The sequence below is a fragment of the Accipiter gentilis genome, chromosome 33, assembly GCF_929443795.1.
Source record: "Accipiter gentilis chromosome 33, bAccGen1.1, whole genome shotgun sequence".
NCBI classification, from domain to species: domain Eukaryota; kingdom Metazoa; phylum Chordata; class Aves; order Accipitriformes; family Accipitridae; genus Astur; species Astur gentilis.
Genome location: NC_064912.1, coordinates 9777421 through 9801317, shown reverse-complemented (window position 1 = coordinate 9801317; position 23897 = coordinate 9777421). Strand labels below are relative to the sequence as shown.

Below are 23897 nucleotides of genomic sequence, written 5' to 3'. Positions count from 1 at the left end.
AGAGCTGTCACCACCCCAGGTCTGTGGGTGAAGGTCTGTGAAGACTGCAGAGGTACCAGGTACCACCCTGGTACCTGGGCTGAGCAGCTGGAGGTCAGAGGAGTTTGCCCATGCTGACCACCATGTTCATACAAATATTCCCTCCCAGTGTCCCAGTCAGAGTGTTCATGGCTAGCGTGCACACACCTCAGTCTATCCTCACTTTATGCATGTGGCTCTGGGGATTTGAGAGACCACATTGCTGATTCTTCTGCTTGGGTCTATGTATCTGATTACTGGTTTCTAAATATAATTGGAGAGAGTGATTTCTTGGCATTTAATTCCACTTCAGAAAATTATCTCGTGCGTTAGTTTTCTCCGTGTTCTCAAAGATAACCATGACTTCTCTGCCAAGTAAGAAACTGGAACCTATAGTTTTTGTTAGGAATAAACACTTCAAAAGCAGAATAAACCTCAAAACACAGGGCTGGAAGCAAGTAGGCCACCAGTGTGCTGCAGAAGGCAAAGAAAAGAAAATTTTGAGAAGAGATGTCAGGCAAATCCTAGGTTTAGAAGCAAGCATAAAATTAGCAAGCATTAACACTTTTTTTTTTTCTTTTTCTTTTTCTTAACAGCATTTCCAATGTTTAAGATCATCAGCAAGTCCCAAAGTTCAGAGGTCAGAATATCTGGTACTCCCTCAAGGCACATGGACATGTGCATTTCTTTTCATACATTTCCCCAAAGTAGCAATACCTTTCTTAACATTCACCAGCTTAAAATAAAGATCTATAGAAAATGTACAATTTATTCTAAGTCTTACAACACTTTTTTACCCCATATATTGCATCACAGCAATATAAAATTCAAGGTCATTGAGTAGAGAACATGATAGTTTATTAGGGCTTCATCTCAAACTCTATACATACATGCTTTTCCAACATACTGCATTTTTAGTATTAACTTTTAAGAATTTCCCTCAGAGAGATCAGAGTGATCACGGAATGAAGTTTTAATTATTTAGGCCCAAAGTAATGCAAAATGCCAACAAAAATAGCATAAATCTTTAGCATCCAAATTTCTAAGAATGGTAGGGTTTGTAAGCTTAAATATTTAAATGTAAAGGGACTTTATTTCAAGTACTGTAAAAGAGAAACATTGCCACTTACTGGCAGTACCAATGTCTTTGCAATATTTATAGGCATTTATGTGCCTCTTTCAAAAGCTCTATTAACCTTTATACTATTTGTCGATAAAAAGCCCCATTAACCTTTAAACTGTGTATGTCCAACTCTCTACTTCAAACAAGAATCAAAAGATAGCCTGTAAGAAACAGTTATTTATTACAGAGTACATTATTGGGACTATACACATTGATGATTTTGAAAAGCTCACATTTCTTAAAGTAAAAAAAAAAAAAAAGGAAAAAGAAAAATCAATCATCGATTGGCAAAAAGGCTGCACATGGCCTCAGTAGGAGATGTGACAGCCACACAGGTGAATGGGTGTCACTGAAAACACAGTACAGCTTTGGAAAGAACAGTACAACCAGCTGGAGCCACTTCAGGAATACTGGAGGTCTAAAGAGATCACACTGTATATGAAACTGAAATTTAAACACTGCTTTTGCAGTGAGAACATCAGAACTTAACTGACCTTAACAACTAGCCTTACCTGATGTTAACAATTTGTCTTGATCGGGCAAAAACTTGACTTTAATCAAAGATAACATAATCATTGGGTAAGAACTGAAATCACAGCTGTGCAGATGACAGACTCTTCAGTCAAGCTGCTGAACTGGAAGTGCCAAAGACATAATTCACCAGTTAATGTGTGTCCCCCAAAACTGTTTCAAGCACCACTGATTTAGTGAAATCTCTATGTGCTGCTTCTGTAAAGTAGGTATTTCAAAAGGTAAGGAAAAATGATCCCAAAATCTAGAGACTGTCTATTACCACTGCTTTCACAAGTCATTAATGAAGACAGCATGACCTGTTCCACTGAAGAGAGAAAAGAAAAAAGAAGACAAAAACATCATTAATTTTCTTCAAGTATGGGAGATGGACTCACAGTGACAACAGAGGCATTCATTTCATTACTTTGCAACAAGGAAATCTACAGACTCCATAGAAAATTTACAACCAAAACGGAGCTAGGGTGACAAATGGCACAAGTGTACCAACAACAAAAACGTAAAGTCCGCAAATTCAACAAAAATGGTTTTTTTAGTGGCTTCACTTCCTCAGGCTCCAGTTTGATGGAGCACCACTTCATGCCATCAGTCCTTCCATTTTACGTCCGTCTTGTCTTCTGTTTTTTTGTTTGTCTCTTTGCATCCTCCGAGCCACCTGTGTCAGAACCTGTCTGTCCAAGAGCACGTACTCCTTGCAGTCGAGTTGTCAGCTGTAGCAATAAGGGAATAAGCTGGGCAAAAAAAGAAGGGGGAAGCAGCTTGTGGTTACAATGGTATATATGGTCTGAACAATCATGTCCTTTAGACCCATGCATCTCCAAACAAACAAACAGAATCTACTGCATAAATGGCATATCTACAAAGATATAAAAAAAATGGCACAAATCTTGGGAAAGAATCAAACCAAACTTCTGGGAATTTCTGACAATCAAAACCTAAAATGATTGTCACTAACTTTTTTTTCCTGCAGTCATCTAGCCAGGAACAGCAGTTTGAATCTGGAGTTTAGAAAATGACAGCTATTTTCAGTGGAGTCACTTTCAGTAACGCTGTAGAAAATCCTGGAGAATCCCATGTTCTGTGCTGTCTTACCCAAGTTTGAGAGGAAATCAAACTGCACAGACAAATTTCTTTTCTTTATCAGCAAAACAGAAACCCAGCCATATCAGAGAAGACTAGAAGAACATGACTTGTTAACAGAGGGGGTTATATAGTAGGTAGTTATATTCCTCTTGAGAGCTTTTAACTAGGGAGGGTGTAAAGCTAGAGACCAGACTCAATGATTTGCAAGATTTCTTCCAGTCTGATTGTTCCTGAAGCCAATAAAATAATTCTTTTCATTCCTACTATCACTGAATCTGGTTATCTGAATTTGAATGGTGCTGTACTGGGGTTTTTTTCCCTGAGCTATCAAATGAGAAGACAAAATTCAGAAGCGGCACAGGAACTCACCTTCACACTTTTAAAAGTTTTTTTTAAAGGACAGTAGTTGTCCAAAAACTTGGCTACATTGTAGCTTTTCTTAAAATGTGTCACATAAAGTGACTGCTGACTGCATCTCTGTTTAGATAACCACCTCAACAAACCCTTACTTAACACAGTACAAAGTATTCATTAACAGGACAATAATATTTGGGTAAGACAAAAAAACACATGACCTACCTTATCATGGTTGTAACCAGCCAACAACAGAAGCAGCGTCAGTGGTAACGCAATGTAAGATCCTTGGGCAATATCTTGTTCAGGCAGCTTCCTCTGAAAACAGTGGGGACCGTGGAATTTTTTTTTAATATTTTTTTTTTAAACAGTCATTTCGACTGTGAAATCCCTCAGCTTTAAGCAATGTCAGCAATAGGACCATATGGCACATCCAGGCCTTCCCATCTGACTTCCTCCAAAGTGCTGCTCTAAGATTTACTTTACCTTCAACTTCAAAGCAGTCCCCTTGATCAGATTCATTCATCTGTTACCTTCTTATTGGGGTTTGCCTTTTTTTTAAAGTTACTTCACTGACAGTCAGTCTCCACTTTACAGTCAACTTGGTGTGCTTTGATTTACCCATCACAAGCTGCCCAAAACTCTATGATCCCACTGATAATACTACAGCAGCCATACTAGCACAAAATCTTTCAAGCACATCTGCATCCTTCATATATAATTGCCATTTCATGTTTCCCTCATATTTTGCTGGCATCTTAACATGCAGAAAAGAAACAGATCATTCAAGTATTACAGAACAAACTTCTGTATTACACTTCACTAAATTGACCGCACTGTTCAGAAGTGCAAAAATACACTTCTCTCTCAAGGGCGACGTTTTCCCCTGATGCTAGTTCAAAACCCCTCTGCTTTAACCTCTACCTCAGCTCCAATAACTAAAGCTCTCTTTCTGGCCTGGTGATACTTCTTTCATATACACAGAAATCTTTAAAGGAATTCTGACAACAATCCTATCTTTGTCCTTCAGCCCCCAGTTACTGCAACCTTTCAGTTAGTGTCACGGCTACAATCCCTTCCTAAACTCCTTACTTGCCTCCCATAACATACCAGGTTATTACATCCCTGCCTGATGCCTTAAATGTAGCCAAATCCAAATTCATAGTCACTTTAATGCCTCTCATAAACCTCTTTATGTTTACATTAAGAGAAAGTTTGGCCAAGACTACAAAATACATGAAGGCTATACTACCAGACATTGCTCTCAAGATGAACAGTTGAACATTTAAGTATTTTGTACTTACAGTGGGACTGAAGATCAGTGTAATGTGTTTATGATATCCAATAGCAGTGAACGAAACTTGAGGCAGTGTATAGTCATACTGTGATTTAGACAATGTAGAATCCAGGAGCACCACATAATTCTGTGGGTAAAAAATACACTCAGTCTACAGCATCAGTAGCAGTCTGAGACAAAATCAGATTTAAAGGCAAAAGTCAGTTTAAGAGACTTCAAATCTTCTGAGACACTGGTCACTCCAGCATGAATACAGTACTGCAGGTGCACCAGAAATAACACTTCAGTGTCCTTAGAGAAAAAAAAAAAATTAAGTGACCTAAGCTAATTTTATTCAGCAACATTCTTACCTCTCCATCTCGGAGCAGTGGTGGGAAATGGAAAAACAGGGATAGGCCTAAGTTGACTGTGTGAATTGGGTTGTCCAGGTTTTCACTTTTGTAGAGCTTCACCTGTGAGGGAAAGAAAAAAGCACAAACCAGGTATTTCTGAGCCTGCACCACAATAGGTATTTCACACATCCCACATGTTAAGGGGTAAAAGCACTTCAAAACTCATCATGTGTTTTATAAACAGAAAGTTGTGAAGTAAGAACACCTGGAATTGTTCTAATCTGGGATGTAAAAAGTCACAGAAACAGCCTTTTTACAGAACTTGAAATCAATTAGGAACAACTGATGACTGAGATTTTCACATAATCTAGCGTATTAACAGTAGCCTGTGCTATGCATTAACCAGAACAGAGGAATTTGCAGCTGGGGGTTGTTTCTGTTTCTCCAATAGGCTCATTTTGTTTGATTTCAGTTTCTCAACATTTATTTAACAAGCTAGACATCCTCAAGCTACAGAATAGGCCTGAAGTCCTCAGCAAATACAGTTTGCTCAGAAACCAGCATAATTAAAGGAGGGGTTGTATCATAGTCAAATAAGGCTGGTAGGGGCAGCAGCACCTCCTTACATGAGGCTGCCTGTACACACAAACATTTATCAGCCACTGCGCCTCCTCCAGAGGACACAGTGAGCAAAGTGATGGTTTTTGTGGACCACTATGAAGCAGCCTTCTAGCATCTATACCATTGTTTGTAAACCTCTGGATCAGATATTTGCCAAGACTCAGCTCTCCTTGCAGACAAAGCCCAACTAAATTCTCATTGATTCTGCTCAGTGCTACCATGTTGCAGCTCAAACCACAGCTCACCAGAGCATGTCCAGTTGTTTCATCAAGCCCACATAACCAGAAGGGACCAGACTGAGGTCACAAAACTGCTTGCTTGTGTCTGTATCAAATCTTAGCACATCTTTCAAAGACAAAAATTTCTGCCTTGAAAGCAAGGGTGATGACACACACCCATCAACAGGACACGAGCATTACATGCAACACAAGACCCAACCTAATATGAAACAGGTACAGGCTTGGATAACTTCCATATAATCAAATTTTGACATCAATTCCTATTTGCTTAGGCTGAACTGTAAGGGTCTAAATTTCCCAGGAAGATGGGAAGCTTGCTCAGGTGCTCTTCAGTAAGGTGATACATTTTCATTTCACAGCTGCTCTAACTGTTGGATCCTTTGGATGTCTCCCCAAAAATGCAACAGCTTAGCAATGAGATCTTGGCAGGTGAGATGCTAACAGACTAGTCTGAAAAAAATTCAGGCGTTGCATTTATATTTGTAGGTAACATTTCAAGAAACTTTTGAACCTGAAAAATGTTACTTTAACTCCTACCACACTAACACCTCTTGCAGATGCTTCCAGCATTTACACTCTAAGCCAAAAGGATCACAGGTGTTTAGCAAGCTCTTTCAGATCACAGTGTGGTCTTTTGAATTTTTAAAATTTCAGCTTTATTATTTGTCTCTTACACTCTTATAACTGTACTTTTAAATTCATGTGTCCTATGGTATCGTTGCATTCATATAATGGCTTCTTGTTAGCAGACATGCATGTCAAAAATTCCAGTTATTTCAGGAATTAATGCAGTTCTCTGATACGGAAGACTCATTTCACCCCTGGTGTCTTGCTCTCCCTACAGACAGGGCATCCCTAATCAGGGAAGCAGACCCAGAGATGTACAGGCCAACCTGAGAAAGTATTTCTTAAACATACTCCCACGAAAAATGGAAACATCAAAACAAAGCAGTCAGGAACACTGGAATCTTAATTATATCTGGAATTCAAATACACCTTCATTAAAGTATTAGTCATAATTTGAATTAAATGTATGCTCTGGCTACTGAACAATTTCCAGTGACCCTGCTAAAAAAACATTGGGAAACCAATGGCCAATACACTTAACAAAGATTAACACTTGAACTTACACATAACGTGGAGAGATATTCGGAAGATGTAATTACATTTCCACTTAAATCAAACTGATTAATTTGCCGGAACGCTATAATATTAACATCATCAATGTCGCTGTTCCCAACCTGCAACATAAAACACAGTCATGTTTCCACCAACAGAGGAACAGTCAACAGAGAACAGTTAGCACAACACAAACATTGCTCACAATTTTAAACAAAAAGTGAATTTTGTTCTATACTAACAACATGGAAACTTGAAGGCTTTCCAGTTCCAAATACTTTTCATCCAGAGTGCACAGCTCGCAATGACAGACTTGTGCATTATCAGCACAAGGCTGATGGCATTAAGTTAAACTAAAAATGGAAGAAGTATCAAAAGCAACAATTATTTTGGAAGAGGCTGAGTTGCATACACAGGACTGCCTGATATCTGAACATTGGTCTCAGTATTTTGCATCTGTGCTGAGGGATACATATTACTATGCCAGGTTGTTTATACAGTTGATTAATGAGGAATATGCTCGTATCATAATATAACCTACTTAAAAAACACATAACTTTATATTCTTCAAAATTGTTTAAAATACAAAACATTTGTGTTTCTAAATCTGAACTCTGATCAGAGTAAGGAAAGACATTTACTCAAAGAATAACTGCAGTAACAGACAGGTTATGGTTAGGTCAGGTGCCATATCAACAGTCTGGTGCCACTGAGGCTGTACTTCTTCCAGCAGGTGTCTTTCAAACACTTCTCTCTCCTGCAGAAAATGGCAGGCTAGCCAGGATACTATTAATACAAGCTACTGCATACAGCTGTCACTTGCAGTACATAACCTTCATATGATTTTCTGGAATCTGGGTTGCCATTCTCTTCCCCTTCCCAATCAGCAAGCACTCTCAAGAAGACGACACTAAGGACGTGAAAGACTTCTGCCCTTCTGTTTTGCTGCAAAGGAGGGCACCCTGGTCAGGCGGGTGTCTGAACTCAAATACTGACCATCTCCCACTGAAAAACTAACGAAAGCTAATTAACCTTTGCTGGATGTCAAGAGATAAATGCGAGGCAGCTAATCTGAATCTGTAAGGATGGAGGAATATTTAACAAGTTTTCACTGGTTTTCAATTCAAAGTTATTACTACATTTTATAAAGATTTGTTAGTCTGAATGACAATTTTACCTACATCAAGATTGCAGGATTTAGACCAAATAAAGCATAACAAAATCTATCTATCAATCAATAACTAAATACAAAGATAGGATAATATGACAATTTATGACACCCTCAAGTCACTACTGCTTTGTTCCAGATCATAGAGAAATGCTGAAAGGTATTCTATATATATATTCTTGTTTCTTGGTGTATAGTTTTTGTGACTGTGAAAGAATCCTTTTCACTTGTTTACTGTTTGGGTTTTATCTTACTGCAGTTTTAAGCTATGGTGCAGACACACAATATGGGGACCGTATTTAGGGAGCTAACTTGTTAAAAGCCACTTGTCTAAACAGAATACGTTCAAATACATTGCTGCTGGTAGAAAAGACATAATGCCTAGACAGATGCATTTCATATTTAAGTGATACTACAAAACAAAAAATTACCTCAATTGCCCGATGCTGTGGTAAAGCTCTTTCAATGTGATCATTGCCTTCAGCTTTGAGTTGGACATGATACACACAGCCAGGCTAAAAGCAACATTCAGATGATAAATCCCAACACTGAATAATACATACTTTGATTTTAGAAAAAAGAAAGAGAATTTTCTAACATTTAAGATACACCACCCAAACAGATCTAACTCTATCCAGTTAAAGTTTTCTTTATCCTAAATAGAAAACTTAACTCAATAACACTATTAGGGGTGTTTACTGCCAGCAAATACAAAAGGGCTATCACAGAACTTTCACTAGTTTATTACATTACACTATTAAATCATCTGCTATTAAGTGTTTTAGCTAGAAAGAAAATACATTAAACAGGATTAAAACCTGACCAAATACTGCTTTCTGCTTCAGCGAAGTCCTTACTCTACACCATAAATCCAGCTTTCATGTTTCCTGCAGAACAGCTTATTTCACATACATGCTGTACAATCAACATCATACATACATCCAATATCCTGCTAAAACCATGCTGTCAGAGTGTCTTCACAAAAGAAACTAAATGCTTCCCCAAATTCTTTTGCCTAAGAAAATTCCCTGCTATAACTCCTGAACACCTGTTAGACACATTCAGTACCTTGAGTGTGGGCTTGTGTCATGTCATGCGAACTGTCCAGTGTTTGCGGGAGGCCATCACAGTATGCTGGCAGCAAGTTCCACAGACTTATACTAAAAGGTTTTTCCCCTTTACTAGAATGAATGTTCACTACATGACAGTGTTTCCTAACACAGCGAGACTCAAGGGAATCTCTGAGCCAGCAAATGTGATGAGAAAACAGAAATTGGTAGCTAATTAATAAAACACCTTTTAGTACTCCATTAGCATGCTAACGTAAAAGTAAATGACAGAGAGCATTCTAATCCTTACCAGAAGGCCACGTAGCCTGAATTTGCCCTCTTCATCAGTTACTGTGTCTTCTCCATAGATGCTACAATCCTTCTGCCCCACAGCTTCTACTGAGACTCCCTGCTCAGGCTCCCCATTTAAAGACGAAACTGTGCCGTAACAGCTAGAGGTATAAACAGAACCAATTGCTACAGATGTGCAGATGCTGTTTTAATGCACATTTTAAGGATATTTTATTGTTATCACTGATGGAAAAAGTACTTAATATATTTAGCAGAGCATGGAGAAGTAAAGAATTTATAATGTATATGTAAAACTGTTTAAAGCATTAGAATTAGCTGCAGCTCAGAGCACAATTCAGAAATCAAAGTTCTGTGACCTCCATGAACAGCAGCACTTACCCCTAAGGACAAGGAAAGGATCTTGAAGTCAGATACCTGAATCGATCTACCGTCCCTAGAGTAGTCTCTCCTCTCCCAATGGACATAGCACAAGCCACTTCCAGTGCCACTGACACAGCGCTTTCATAGCGGTGTCCTGTCATCTGGGCTTAGCTATATATCCACATGCATGAGAAAAGGCCAAAAAAAGTACTTATACACAGCATAATAAAGTTAAATTGTGCCTTCGAAAGTACCCTCTAAACCTTCAGAACAGAGGTGTATCAGGAGAAAACACACATTTTGCATAATGCATCCTGATACAGTACATCACATTTTGCACGGCATTTCAGCTCTACTGACCTGTAAGCTGTTCTGTAACCAGTTACCCGAATTTTAAGATTTTGTCCTTCCTGCACTTCAATCATTTGTGATGATGGTTCAAAGCGAAACTCTTTCATCATGGGTTTAAAATAATACTGCCCTGGGCTCTGTAAAGAAGCATGAAACAAGCTGTTTACTGATAGTGATGCAGAAATTCACCAACTCCAAACAATTGTGTTTCTGCAAGAGCTCCCTGAAGAGCTGAAGTTCTCTATCCCAACCGTAGGTTAAACAGGTTGGAAAATGTGAGCACTGAAAAACAAGGAGCGTGGTGGACAATAAACCAATAGAACTCCACCAGGTGATAAAGCCTGAAGAGGGAAAGGAAACTATGGCCCTAAATCCTGCCACAAGGCCTCAAGGACAGGAAAGTGACCAGGAGAGAAGGATGTCTGCAAGAAAACTATTCAAGCATGTCTACACACATGTACAGATCAATAATCTCATTAGATTTCTTTCCTCTAAGGACTCTCAATCAACAAATTGGTTTGTTTCATGTTTACAGACTGCAATTTAGTAACTGAGATCAATCAACATCATCTACTACCTGTTGGGGAAAAATCTCTTGCCAGGTTAGATTTCACCTTTCACTTGCTAAGATTTTAAGTGCTGTCCACTCTGAAGGACCTACATCTCTCATTGTGGGTTACGGTTTCAAAGGAGACCATGCATCCCCCTGCCGCTGAAGAGAGCCAATAGCATCCCTATATTGGACAGCAACGTAACACAGCGTCACACACGCAGCCACATTCAGAAGAATCAATTTCAACTTACCAGATTGGAAAAAGTCAGCATGCCATTATCCTGTGTAAGGAGGTTGGACCGAAACACCCCTCCACTGAGAGACAAGAGAACTCCAGCAAGAGCCTGGTCATCCTCTGATTTGATCTATTTTTGAAAAAAACAATAGTTTCAAGTGTAAGCGAGGGTTGCTCTATGAAGAAGGGTTCAGTTCAGAAGCCCCTTACAGAATGCACAGATGTGCTGGCTCTGAGCACTCAGCTGTGAGCAGAAGAAAACTAACCACATTTGCAATGTATCCCTTCCTGTGAGAGTGCAGGGCTACAGGTGCTCTCAATATGTGGGCAGTCACAGCCACATATAGCATGTGTCACCAGAACAGTCATTCTCTATCACTTCATAGGACATGCTGGGGGCCAGAACAAAGTATCCCAAAGACTAGAACCAGGCACTAGTTGGACCAGACTGTACCCAAAAAAAGTCACCTTGAGGGATAAAACTCATTGAGGGAAGGTGGTCCAACTCTACAAAAGCAAATAAAGCCAGTCTTTTGGACTGCAGGCTCTAACTTTTACTTTATAAGCCTTGCAAAATATCTCCTGCATGGCAAGTCATGACCTACAACTTAAGCGCATCCACTGAGATTCTTTCCCCATGACAAAATTATCTTATCCCCAAATCCCACATCCATTTGTGTTTGGCTGGGACACGTCAGTTAACTTTTTTGCCTGTCTAGCTCTAACTGTGCACACCATTCATTCAGAACCCAAAGTGTTTAGGACATTACCTCGAATGTCACCCCAGCAAGAGCAAAAGCTTTGAAGTCCCCCACTGTTCCTTCTACTGCAGTCAAAACAAACCCCTCTTTCTGAGCAGTAACTGTATATTCCAAGTCACTGTGGAGTGGCCCAACACTTCAAATAAAAAGAAAGAACTTGTTTTAAAAAAAAAGCACTTGGATATCACACACACGTTGTCAAGTCACCATCACACTTTAACTAAAGAATCCAAAAGATCAAAACAAATCTGTTAATTACCTGTAAGCACCTTTGTCATCAGTGAAAACAGTGATGAGCGAGGAAGTTGCTCCCTTTTCACCAATGACAATCTCGACACCTTCCAATTCAGGATTAATTTGCCCTTCCAGAAATAAGCCTGCTTTTCCATGAATCTCTATCAGCTTTCCAGGACAACTCTCTTGGTCATTGCAAAGGGAATTTAAGACAAACAAGAACGTCAAAAATACACTCACCATTGTGTCTTACAGCAAGAGTTTAACTACTTCCAAAGTGATCAGTTGGTGTTCTTTTACCTTAGAATAAGAGATCAACCCACACAATTGTATGGCCTCTCAACACATCTTAAAACATCTAAACATTCCCAAAATTAATAACTAAGTTCCAAAGCTATAAGCATCTCTCCAGAACAAACATTCTGGATTTGCTAAGTGCTTTGAGGATTCATTAAATTACACATACTGCAGCCACATGGAGAAGATTCCAACAATACTCACTTCTAGCTGATATTACACTGAACTTTGACAACATTTTTTGAGATCAAGTTCAGGTCAGCATATGTCATACTTAATGACATAAGTAAAATTTAACCACCACCACCCCCCCCCGATGTATTTAGAATGTGCACAACAAAGAGGCACATAAAAAGGGGTACCTAACATTTTCTAGTGATTTCAAACAAAGTTTGTTCACTGAGGGCAAGATGGACACTGACTTAACAAGCGTCATCAACGGACGGATGATAACCCTGACAATTGTGAAGTTTTCTTTTTTGTGAGTATTTTTATTATTGTAATTTACTACACAGAAAACTTAACAGAAACTTGAATTTGGTAACAAAATCAAAATACAAACACTGCTTTTGCACAACTATTTTTCTAGATGAGAGCAATGTGAACAATTCTGAGAATCTGGCGTAATATCCAGAAATCTAGCCCTTCCTCTTGTGCCAGGTGGTCTTTTAGCACTTACAAGCATACTCTGCTGATAAAAACTGTACTTGCACCCTCTACCAAACACCCATGCTTCCAAATTCCAGAGTGAAACTGGCCCAATGAAATAGCTGCAACTGCTACTTTCCTAACATTACCTTTGAAGAGCTAGTCATGCATTCATCTGTAAGGATACATTTCTGCCTTAAAAATCTACTCCTTTCAAGCTAGATTTTATTTATATTTACCTCCACTAACAACTGTTTCCACATAAGGCGGGTAGAAAAGCAGCTCTTTTGATGACGGTGTCACAGTAATTTTCTCTCCAGACCTGTAGAACACAAATCAGATACAATTAGAAGCAAATGGAATTAGCAGCTCTCATGTAGAACAGAGTACTGCATATTGACCCAAGAGTCCATCTAAATACTGCAAGAAAAAGGCATCAACAATAACCTAAGCAAAGTTAGTATTATGTGGTACTACTTCCCATTTAGCTGACAGTCAACAAGAACAGGCTGGGTACCAATACAGCAGCTCTTTCCTGTATGGAATATATCACCGTTCTGTTTGGTGGAAACACCAAACAGTACAAAGAATACACCTCATCCACTGGAGCTTGGTATTACCTTGCCCAGTATGAAAACTCATATAAGAATGGTCCTTGGAGTTCTTCCACCATTTCTTGCACTGGTGGCTTTGTTCCTTCCTCCTCTTGACCCTTCTTTTCTCTCTCCTGTCGGCGGGTCTCAATTTCTGCCAGCTGCTGCTCCCTACGTAACTCCTGTACAGATTTCAGGGGCCCCAAAACTAATGCAGGTTCACTGTCAATGGATGACCTGAAAACATGGAGGAGAAAATAAAATCATCTGCTTTCCTATGGAGGGATAAGAGCTTGTTATACCTGTTAATTACTGCCTTTATACCACAGCAGACAAGTTCCAGGATTTTTTTTTAAATCCATCCCTTTTTAATTCTGCTATTTATTCCAAGCACAACTAAAACTTTTAACCTCCATATCAATCACTTTCTACTAGAAAGGCTCATTCATAGGAAGTACAGGCAACCTACTTGGCCTAGGAGGAAAGGACCTACTTACAACTCTCACAAATTTTGCCCCATCATGCTGTAACCATTCAAGAAGTTACGGCCCTGTTGCCTCCTCCTCCCCTCTGCTGTGCCTCGGCATCCCACTGCAGAGCCAGTGTCACACGCCTACATCTCAACCACTTTCCGGAGTCTAGCATCTTAGCATAGCTTAGGTTTTGGCAAGTAGAGAGTCTTAATTTTGCACCAAGTACCAGACACCAGCTCTGCTGCAGAGGCAATAACCTTCCACAGAAGCATGGACAAGCCAGCAGGAGTGGTAAATTCTTAAGCCAAAGGACCTGTTTGCAAGAGTACCCTTAACAAAGCCCTAAACTGAAAGAGAAAGGCTGGAATTCCAAATCTGAGGACAAGCTTAGTACAGAAAGGCTGAATTATAGAAAATAAACAGAAAGACTGGTAAGGTCATTTTTTTTTCCAGTACTAGGAACCTTCCCTCAGAACCTACCTCTCAGGAGTAGAGTATACAAGGAGAAAATAACTCCTATCAGAAATAAACACTTTCAACAGCTGGCAATTCCCAGGAAAAGCTCTGAGTTCTAACCTATCTGCCCTATACATTGGAACTATCCAGCCATCTTGTCACTGTCCACTGCACAGTTTGCTAGGTAAGTTTAACCAAGTTCTTTCAATCAGCTCAGAACAATGCATCTCATTTCACTTTCCCTGATCTTACATCCTCTCTTTCCTAGCAATTTCTTCTAGTCTCCAACCATCCTTTGTATCTTATCTTCTGTCTCTTCTACAATAGTCTGAAAAACTGTTGCAGAACATTGTAAAATTCTCTACGAGGAGTGAACCAAAATGATCACAATTACTTTTCCTACAACCACTTTAGATTATCAGGATAGTTCTGCCTCCTGCTTCAGTCTTCACCTATATTATATTTTGTCTTTTTTTAAGAAAAACAGATATATTGCTCTATCACACTAAGTTCCATCAAAGCTTTAAATTCTTTCTCTGCAGTCCAGAGACAATACAGAAACATATAGAAAAATTTTTGTCTTAAAACCTATTAAAAATCTGTACAGACACACACAGAGTCTCATGATACCGTCTCATTTTTCAAACATAACAAGCCATCATCCAAAATTGTTAAGAGTCAACTTTATTTTTGGTTGGCGTTTTTGAGTTCTTTTGGTTAACTAGAAGTTAACAGGTCACTGCCATGGATCTGGTAAACAAACACAGACTTGCAAAAACAATTGGCTTGCTTTTAAATCCAGAGCTGTTCCTTTCACATTGATGGCATTTCACAAATTGGCTGAAAAGCTTCAGGCAGGCTTGAACAGAGATGGTCTGTGGCAACTGAGCTGCCTTCAAAGCACTTGCCAATAGTCAGGAAAAAACCCAACCAGCCTAGAAGGTTGGTATAATATTCACCTCCTCACTAAGTTGTTTTTAAAATCCTAATGGCTCTCTGCTGTCTCAGTGTTTCTTTTCCAGCCGCTGTAGTTGCCCAGCAGTTGCAGTTACAGGCTCATTAAACTTGGGAACTCAAGGCAATGCTCTGCAGGTAATTTGTTCTCTGAAAAGATGTTTTCTACAGGCAAAAAAGTTTGAGAACCAATAGTCTAGAACAAGTAGACATCAGCAGAGCATTAACAAAGCACTTATCATTATCAGACACTTCCAGGCAGATCTGGCACCTCATACAATTAAAGCTGTTCACAAATCAGTGCTCCCTAGTGAGCTGTCTGTTCAGCTAAACATAAAGTGGCAAATTAGCGTATAATCAGTCTGCATGGTTTTCCTTTTATAACCCTCTTCAAGCCAGTAACAATGCTCTAAAGCAGCAGATTCTCATTCTGAGGAGACAAAAAAGGAAAAAAATAGGTGCCAGTGCTAAAGAGCTCAGACCTTAGCTAAAACAATACCCTCTGAATTCTGAAATTTCCTTTCATTAAAGTGTATAAAACCTCAGAAAATCATTCCTTTTTAACATGACACACAAGTAGAAAGCAGCTATATTGAAATGAAGTTACAATGTTCAAAATAAGGGCTGGGAATTATTTATCTACCTACAAAGAACTCAAAGCACAGCTTAGCATAAAAACCTCTTACAGTCTAGAGTTGGATGCCATCCCTTTAGAAAGCAGCCACTGCAGTATTAAAACCAGAGTCCAACTTTATGAGAGAGATGTCTTTTTCTTCCACTTTTTATAGCCCCAAGATTTCTTTGTTCTTACTTAATGGTAATAGTCACATCCATCAGTTTATCTGTTACAATTGTGCCAAGGACATGGTGTCGAACTGCAGTGAGCGTCAGTATACTAGGCGAGGACCTGTAAATCCAAGTATCAAAGAGATTAATTCAAGGTTCCCCTCCTACAGAAAATAACCAGATCTTATTTAGCAGAGTTTGTGTTCCCATCCTTAAGTTTGAAGTGCTTTATAAAAGACGACATACAAATTACACAGCAAAGCTGTAGCGCTGAGATGATAGCATATTGGAAAGGAAGCATTTTCTGGCTCTGAACCCCAAACCACTGCATGACATTGGCCAAATCAATTCTTTCCTTTGTGCCTCCTGCTTCCTCTCAAGCTAAAGCTGATCTGATTGATTTCATATGTACAATCCCTTTACACACAGCAGAAGACTGAAAAGTTTGTCCTGTTAGACATAGTTCACCAAGATGCCCCAAGTCTAATGGTGCTTTGCTGCTAAAAGAGGGTTTCTGCTTCTATCCACTCACTCACTTTGTGCTGGCTCTCCTGTTGAGCATATCTCTCTCTGAAGTACTTTTAATTCACTAACACAGTAGAAAAAAAATCAGACTTTAAAGCTGAATTTGTTTTCTGCTATGTTCATGAATTATAACTAGTCTGGGAACAGAAAACCTCTTTTTGGCAGCACAGAGCCATTAAGCGCTTTGCCAGACCATGACCTACAAATAACTAATAAAATATGGCTGACTTAGAAAGAGCAGCACTGCTTACTTGTGATTAGGGTGAATATTTATTCAGTTTGCAAAAACTGAGGTGAGCAGAATCAAATCACCACAGTCATGGCACTCGGGACATAGAATGGTCATATATGCCTCTTAGTAAACTTACTATCCTATCTTTTGCATTTCAACTCTCACAAGTGATGAACAGTTTCCACTGAAATATCTCTCCTTTGTTACACAGCAAAACCATTAAACATTAAAAAGACAGAAGGTTGACAAAAATATCCATTTAAAGTAGCAAAAGCATCTTTAAAGCCTATCATTAGTTGATTTTGGTTTTTTTAAGACTCCAAAGGGCAAGAGAACACATCTGATAACGTTTTGCTAAAGCTTCCCTCTATTGGTTAGAGACCGTCATAGCAACACATCCTGAATTGCTGAAAGAAAGCAGCTGCAGCAGAAGGAAGCTTTATGAAAGCATACTGAGAGACATAAGATCAAAACCAGATTTTGCTCTTACGTGTCGTAAGTGTAATACTCATGTTCAAACTGGTGGCAGGAACGTGGGGTCACTTCATATACACCTGTAAACATGTCAAAGAATGATCATGTCAAAGTCAAAGAATGATTTGCTGAAAAAATTCAAGCTTACTGTGTTGGCTGAATTCTCAAGATCACACTAGACCTAAGGAATAGAAACAATTACAAAATTTGACTATGTATCTACTGCCTTTCACATAGACACTTGTAAATTAATTCACCTCTGTTCAGTCATAGATCATTACTGGAAGCTGCGCAGTTTCTAATGTACACTGATACAAACCACAAATAGGCATCACTGCAGATAAACATAATTACAAACACAACAAACCAAACAAGCTCAAAGTAACCTGTTGTGGTCCCGCAGCTGATACCCTTTGACTGATTATAGAACCATTGTATTGTGAAGGAGACCACTGGCTGCAAGGATGAAATGTTCAAAGCTGCAAACTGAATCAAAACCAAATACATTTCTTAACTGTTTTGCTAAGAAACCATAACAGAGAATTAGGTCTAAGACATTAAAAGGAGAAAAAAAAAGAATCTAATTTTATAACATTCTTTTTTCCTGTTATAGATAACCCTGTGGTACTTTTTAACAGTTATCCCTGAAGAATCCTGTATTGAAATGAAACTTTGTTTTGTCAGTCATGTTCTAATGTGACTGACAAATAGAACCCATACGAACAAGATTATTTTAACATGTTCTTCATTCATCAAATATCAAAGCCCTTCACCAAGTCCAAAACAAAAAAATTATTTTACTTCAGAGAATTCTAAAAATTTAGGACAGAGCATTTATATGCAGATGTAAATCAAACAAAGCCTTTCAGAAACCACAACAGATTTTCTTCTTTTTTTTTTTTATTCCGAGCAGTATTAGTTGATTAGTTCTTTTTCATTTTTTAAACTAAGATTTTAGCGCTGTTACCTGGCTTTGAAAGACAGAATCTATTCACCCCTTTGGACAGGTTATAAACACCAACGTTCTCTGGTCCATTTCCATCTTGATAAAATTCCTGTGAAGCCACAACATAATTCACTATTAGTAACTACCAAACAACAAAATAAAAACAGTATTTTCCTTAAAGATACATTAATGCTTCTCTTTTATAGCAGCTAACAACACAAGACCATTTTACCAAATTGAAGAGACAAATCTCAAAGCACTCTAAACATCAATGTTGCTGTGCTATAGGACTCCCTAGAGACATGAGAAAGCCTTGATTCCAAGCATAATCCAACCTACCTACACAAGGTCATCAAAAAAAAGACAAGAACATTTGTTACCTACATACCAGTGTAATTGCATGAGAAAGAGAACACCTCAGCATATATCCAGTCTGCCTGAATTCTACTCCTGAAACATCTTCCTCCAGGACTTCCAACTCCAAAGACTTATTCTTCCAGCACCAGTCTTCATGTACAATGCTTACTGGAATACACACCACACAAAGCATTTTAGTAATGTGTGACTAAGGGCAGGTTTTGTGGTATAAAAAGCTTGTATCACCCTAACTTCCCTGACAATGAGCTTCAAAGCCAGATACACAACAATGACTGCAGTAACAGACCTGGCTCACAGCACTGCAGTATCACTAGGAATCCAGCATATCTCGTAACAGAAAAGCTATTATAAAAAGGAATAAGGAAGTCTGATCATCCTGGAAAGTTCTGCAATGTGCACTATCATTGTGATAGTCAAAGAAGCCTAGAGGACATCAGAACCTGACTCCAATTTCACCTGGTAGAAAGATGTTCTGACTTGTGTATAAAAACAGCAACCTGTATATACTCCTTCTACACCTTTCCCTGGAAAACAATTTCTTTTCATAGTAGGCCAAGGCAGGCTGGCCAAAACCGGTATTGCTCTTAGGAGAGGTACTGTGGAAGCAGAAGAACCATAGTGTGCCCCTGTTCTTAGGCTTGGGACAAGTCAGTTCGTGATAAAGCCCTTTTTCCTCACACCAGCCATGTAGACCCTAAAACTTAGGGGAGCGGTTACCTGCAAGCTGACAGAAGTGTTAAATATACAACATTAAGAACACTTGATGCACTGTTGTATAGTATTTTTCCAGATTCTCTCAAGTTTCAGAACTAGTTCCATGTTGGGCATACTGTAAACGGTATCCATAATAACAGAAGTATACAGATTCAGTCACAAATTCAGCTACTAAGGTAACACTTCAAGCAGTTTCCCATAACCCTACCTTTGTATTTGCCGGGTAGCACATTTTCAAATGTGAAGGCCACTGAGTTCATGTTTCCAGAGAGCTGCAGGTTGCGTTTTTCACCCTGGCGGTTCACAGACTGTAATGTCATCATCAGATCACCACAAGCATCTATGCAGAAAAGACAGCAGAAAATGAGACTGCATTCTGGCTTGCCAGCTTTGCCTCCAAAACCCCCCACTCCAAGTAAGCTTCATGTGTGCTAACATTAAAATGATTGCTCTCTTCTAGTAGAGAATGTTTCCAATTATAACTCTTATTTCTTTTTTGCATTTTTCCGCAAGTTTGAGACTGTTAATCATATTCTTTTATTTAACAGCAAGTAACCCTTGCTGTTCAGAGACTACAGGGCCCAGTAAACACCTAAGAGACAGAACACAAAGTGCAGAGGGGATTCAGAGAGGAAAAAGGAAGGGGTAAAAATGACAAAAGCCAAGCTCCAATCATCATCTGCTGAAATCAGTGGGTAATTAAGGAAAAAAGCAGGAGAGAGGAACCTTAGACTAAAATAAAGACAAAATCTTATGAAAGAGAACAGAGATTGCAAGCTTCTGTCAACAGCTTAAGCCTCCATCCTACAGACTTTTACATGCATTGCTTTTATTTTATTTTTTTTAACGTCTATTTTGCTTCCAATACTTTTCAGATTGTGATACAGTATCCCTAACATCAGCCAGGAGCACTTCCTTCCAGAACTCACCCACCTTATGAGAAAGGCAAACAGGTCAGGTTTCCTTCCTGAGGAAGGAATACTTACTTATTCCTAGCAAGTATTAAAAATAGGTACATAACTTTACCCCAAACTTTATTAAGGTACCTTATCAGGCTGTGAGGTCTCCAGAAAAAAGAGCTGCTTTATCTATGTGCTGGAAGTTAAATTTAATTACTACCTGCTGATGGGGCTAACCACAGCAAGTGCCTTGATCTAAACAGTACTCATTCACACATGTAGTGCTAATGTTCTCTGTTCCCATTTCCACTTCACTTTCAAAACTGGCTTACCTAAACAAGAGATCTTCCCTGAGACGGATGCCAAAAACTGAGAGAAGGTCACATCCATTACTGGTCTGTCTGTAACACTAACAGGGAACATTTTGGGTTTCAAAGCCAATCCTGCTCTGGTCTCAACCTCTGGAATAATTACCTGTAGAGTATGTCACATGAAGATATCACCAGCTTTTAGATACCAGTCCAAATATACCCACTCTGCTGAGTTCAATCCACTTACCAGAAATCGGAAAATGGAAATTTACTGTAAATCAAAACCAGCCTCCCAAATATGCTTTTCAAAATTCTGTATTAAAAATCCTCCAAAGAACTGCAATAAAACTGAGCTAAAAATCCCCCAAACAGCTCAGTTTCAAAAGTCTGAGTGAATTTCACTTCAAGATGTACTGCTGCTTCTACATTAGGCTATTTCATTATCTATGACAATAGTTAGAGGCCTTATAATCATGCACTTCCTTATCTTACAGCCTGCGCTATCCCCCACAATGCAAAATTCATGGTGGCTCTGCTACAGGTTCTGCTGTGATCTATAATCTCAGGAACTATTTAGGTACCTGAGAAAGGTACACATTATATATCTCACTTACAGGATAATGTATTATAATAAGTGATCTAAGGGACATCACAACTTGTGATGAGAAAGAAAGAACTTTCAACCCCAATGGCCTGATCTCCTTTAAACAACTGTAAAAGACAAGGAGCATGGGAATCTCAACTTATTAAGGGGGAAAAAAAAAAAAAGGAAATTACTGTCATCGTTTAAATAGTACAAACAGGAGAAAAGGACCCGGAAAATCTAAATTCAACTTCTCAAATTTTAGAAATTAAATGTTTAAAATCTTCTAAAAACTCATGATAGTCCTACAATGAAGAAACGGAAGCTCATTCTTACCTGAACATTGTATAAACCCGATTTTGCCTTAAAACAAAATGCTCCATGAGGGTCAGTTTCTGTTGTAAACAGTGATGCTTTGTCTTTGTCTTGAGGCATCATGGTTACCTTGTATTTACTAATTTGTTTGACTGTGTCAGGGAAACGGGTTACTGAGATCTGGCCACACACACTGAATCTGTTAAATAAAAGCCAGCCATAAGAATAAATATCTTGATTTAACAAAGCTCATAAAAAAATATTTCTCTTAAAACTTCCTTAAAAAGTAAACCTCACTATGTTGAGGTCCTAACACAGGAATTAGAATGGATTTCTCCTGAAAGAGCATTCATATCAAAGAGGTACCATAAGCAAACACAGTGGAACAAGTGCAAACTCATTTACGACTAATGGGATCTTTTGTTTTACAATGAAGTCACCATGATGTTATGTTACATTTTTATTTGCAAGCAACTTGCTTCATTCTTCCCTGCCACCAATCCAATCACTTCAAGCATTTTTTCTGGCTAGGCAGGCAACTGACTTAGGATTGCCATCCCTCAGGTATTAAACAGTTTCAAATGTTTTGAGTCAAAGACCTCAAATATCATAGGTAGTTCACTGGAACACAACCCTAGTACACCTACATTTGTGAAAACACAAGACAAGATGACAAATGAGAAGCTGTCAAGTTTTACTTTTCACCTTCAACAGCACAACGTATTTAGTGACTGAAAAAACTGTAACTGATCATTTAACAGCACACTTTTTTTTTTCTAATTAGCTACCTAAGTCTATATGAGCTAGCTGCCATTTGCCTCAGTAAATTCCTAGTTTTCACTCCTCTGGAAGGTTGACACTATTTCCTCCTCAGGAGAAGCTCCTGGTCACAGAGCCATGCCCCTTTTGTCTTCCTCAGTTCACACCGTATCTCCTACCACTGCACAGCCTTACACTCCCAAACTCATCCTGTCACCATTATACAGGCTTACGCTCAGCAGTCAAAGAATCACAAATAAGAAACAATTCCTATTAGACAACTATGACCTTGAGAGTGAGCAATAAAATGTAGAGGTTCAGTACAACACTGCACCAGACAGTTATGAAACTCCATTCTTGCACAGAAGGAGGGTATCTGAAGTGCAGCAGCAGTGGCAGAAAGCTTCTCTTTTCCTTTCTTGGTTCACTTGCTGTTCTAAAATTGCTCAATATACTCATGTCTTAGCATCTTCATTTGCAAGGGAGAGGTTATTTAGAGGGTCCTCTAAACCTTAATTAGTATTGAGAAAAATACTGTGGACAAAACGTTATCCTGCACTCATGCTGCCCTGTTTACCTTGAATTTCTCGAGCAACATTTAGCTCCTGATAACTGTACGCAAGTCTGGGCATGACATGCAAAAGAACCACCCGTTTTCGAGACCTTGTCCACACATCAAATTGTATTTTCATCATGACACCAGTACTTACCCTGTTGCAATGATGTTTGCTAGCTGAGGTGTATTTGGTGCAATCTTCACAGTAATAGTATCAAAGAACAGATGCTCTTTCCTAGCATGAATTGTGTATGTACCTGTTGTTATGTTCTCAAGGCGGAAAGAGCCATCAGCTTTTGTTTTTACTGTAAAAAACAACAAGAAGAGTTAAAAAATAGAGCATGTGTTGACTGCCTATCCTTATGTGTCAAAAAGAGACAGAGGGTATGCACTGCTTTAGGCTATTTTTAATTTACATTGCACAACAAAGAAAGAGTATTACGTTTTCTTACTAGACCACAAATTTGGCATACAGTTGAAAGAAAATGAACACCTAATACTCTCATCGAAGCCAGAAAATGCAAAATTAATTAACTGCATGAAAACCACTTAATATTTGAAATAAACTGCAACAAAAGTAGTGTATTATCCTGAAGGGCTAGTTCCATCTCACATGCTACTCCTGTACTTGAGCTCAATAAAGGCTTCCCTGTAGCAAGAAAAACCAAGACCACTGCATACCTTTAATCTGATTGTTCAGAGTCACGGTGGCATCAGCAACTCCTTCTCCTTCAGGACCATTCAACACCCTGCCTGTGACAGAGAAACCCATCACATGGAAAACAGGCTGAAATGGGAAAAAAGTTAGCATTAATCTTTACTCAGTAAAAGCAAACACACACCTACAGCAATCAACACCAACTGTTTTCCCCACACACATATACAAAGGAAATTTATTTCCAGCTTTGGGAAAAGAACGTACCAGCATAATCACAATGAAAGTACATATCAATCTCCAGGCATGCTGCTCTCCCAAGTACAGGAACAGATTCTCAGTTTCTCTGCATCAATCCGGTTCAGAAGGCCCAAATCACAGATCATAATGCCATTACACAAGGCACTCTGCAAACCATACAAACCTACATGCCCTTCTCCACAGATCTGACAATGTGAATGAGAAAATTTAAGCAACCTGAAAGATTACTGCCTGTTTGCAACATGGACATGAAAGTGAATATTGTGGACAGCTTTTCCATATTTTGTTTCTTCCTAGTAAAAGGGACTGAAGCGTAGAAATACAGCATGATGCTAGATATTG

The 23897-nt window shown here is 38.9% G+C and overlaps 1 protein-coding gene across 2 annotated transcripts in view; it reads right to left on the bottom strand.

Moving 5' to 3' along the window:
* Positions 1–859: 859 nt before the first annotated feature.
* The window catches only part of LOC126034243 (nodal modulator 1), a 29007-nt gene continuing 5969 nt past the window's right edge, over positions 860–23897 (bottom strand). The window contains exons 10-31 of one of the 2 annotated variants that reach the window (XM_049791704.1): positions 23321–23426; positions 22794–22944; positions 21346–21523; positions 20448–20589; positions 19425–19556; positions 18513–18649; positions 18146–18233; positions 17195–17258; positions 15973–16068; positions 13306–13515; positions 12925–13007; positions 11766–11925; positions 11516–11642; positions 10762–10875; positions 9967–10094; positions 9245–9386; positions 8317–8400; positions 6729–6839; positions 4757–4858; positions 4414–4533; positions 3335–3427; positions 860–2403 (exon numbers count right to left, since the gene is read on the bottom strand). In XM_049791704.1, coding sequence (XP_049647661.1) covers positions 2272–2403; positions 3335–3427; positions 4414–4533; positions 4757–4858; positions 6729–6839; positions 8317–8400; positions 9245–9386; positions 9967–10094; positions 10762–10875; positions 11516–11642; positions 11766–11925; positions 12925–13007; positions 13306–13515; positions 15973–16068; positions 17195–17258; positions 18146–18233; positions 18513–18649; positions 19425–19556; positions 20448–20589; positions 21346–21523; positions 22794–22944; positions 23321–23426 — 2700 coding nt within the window. In that variant the 3' untranslated portion in view covers positions 860–2271. The other variant, XM_049791705.1, reaches the window with a different exon arrangement.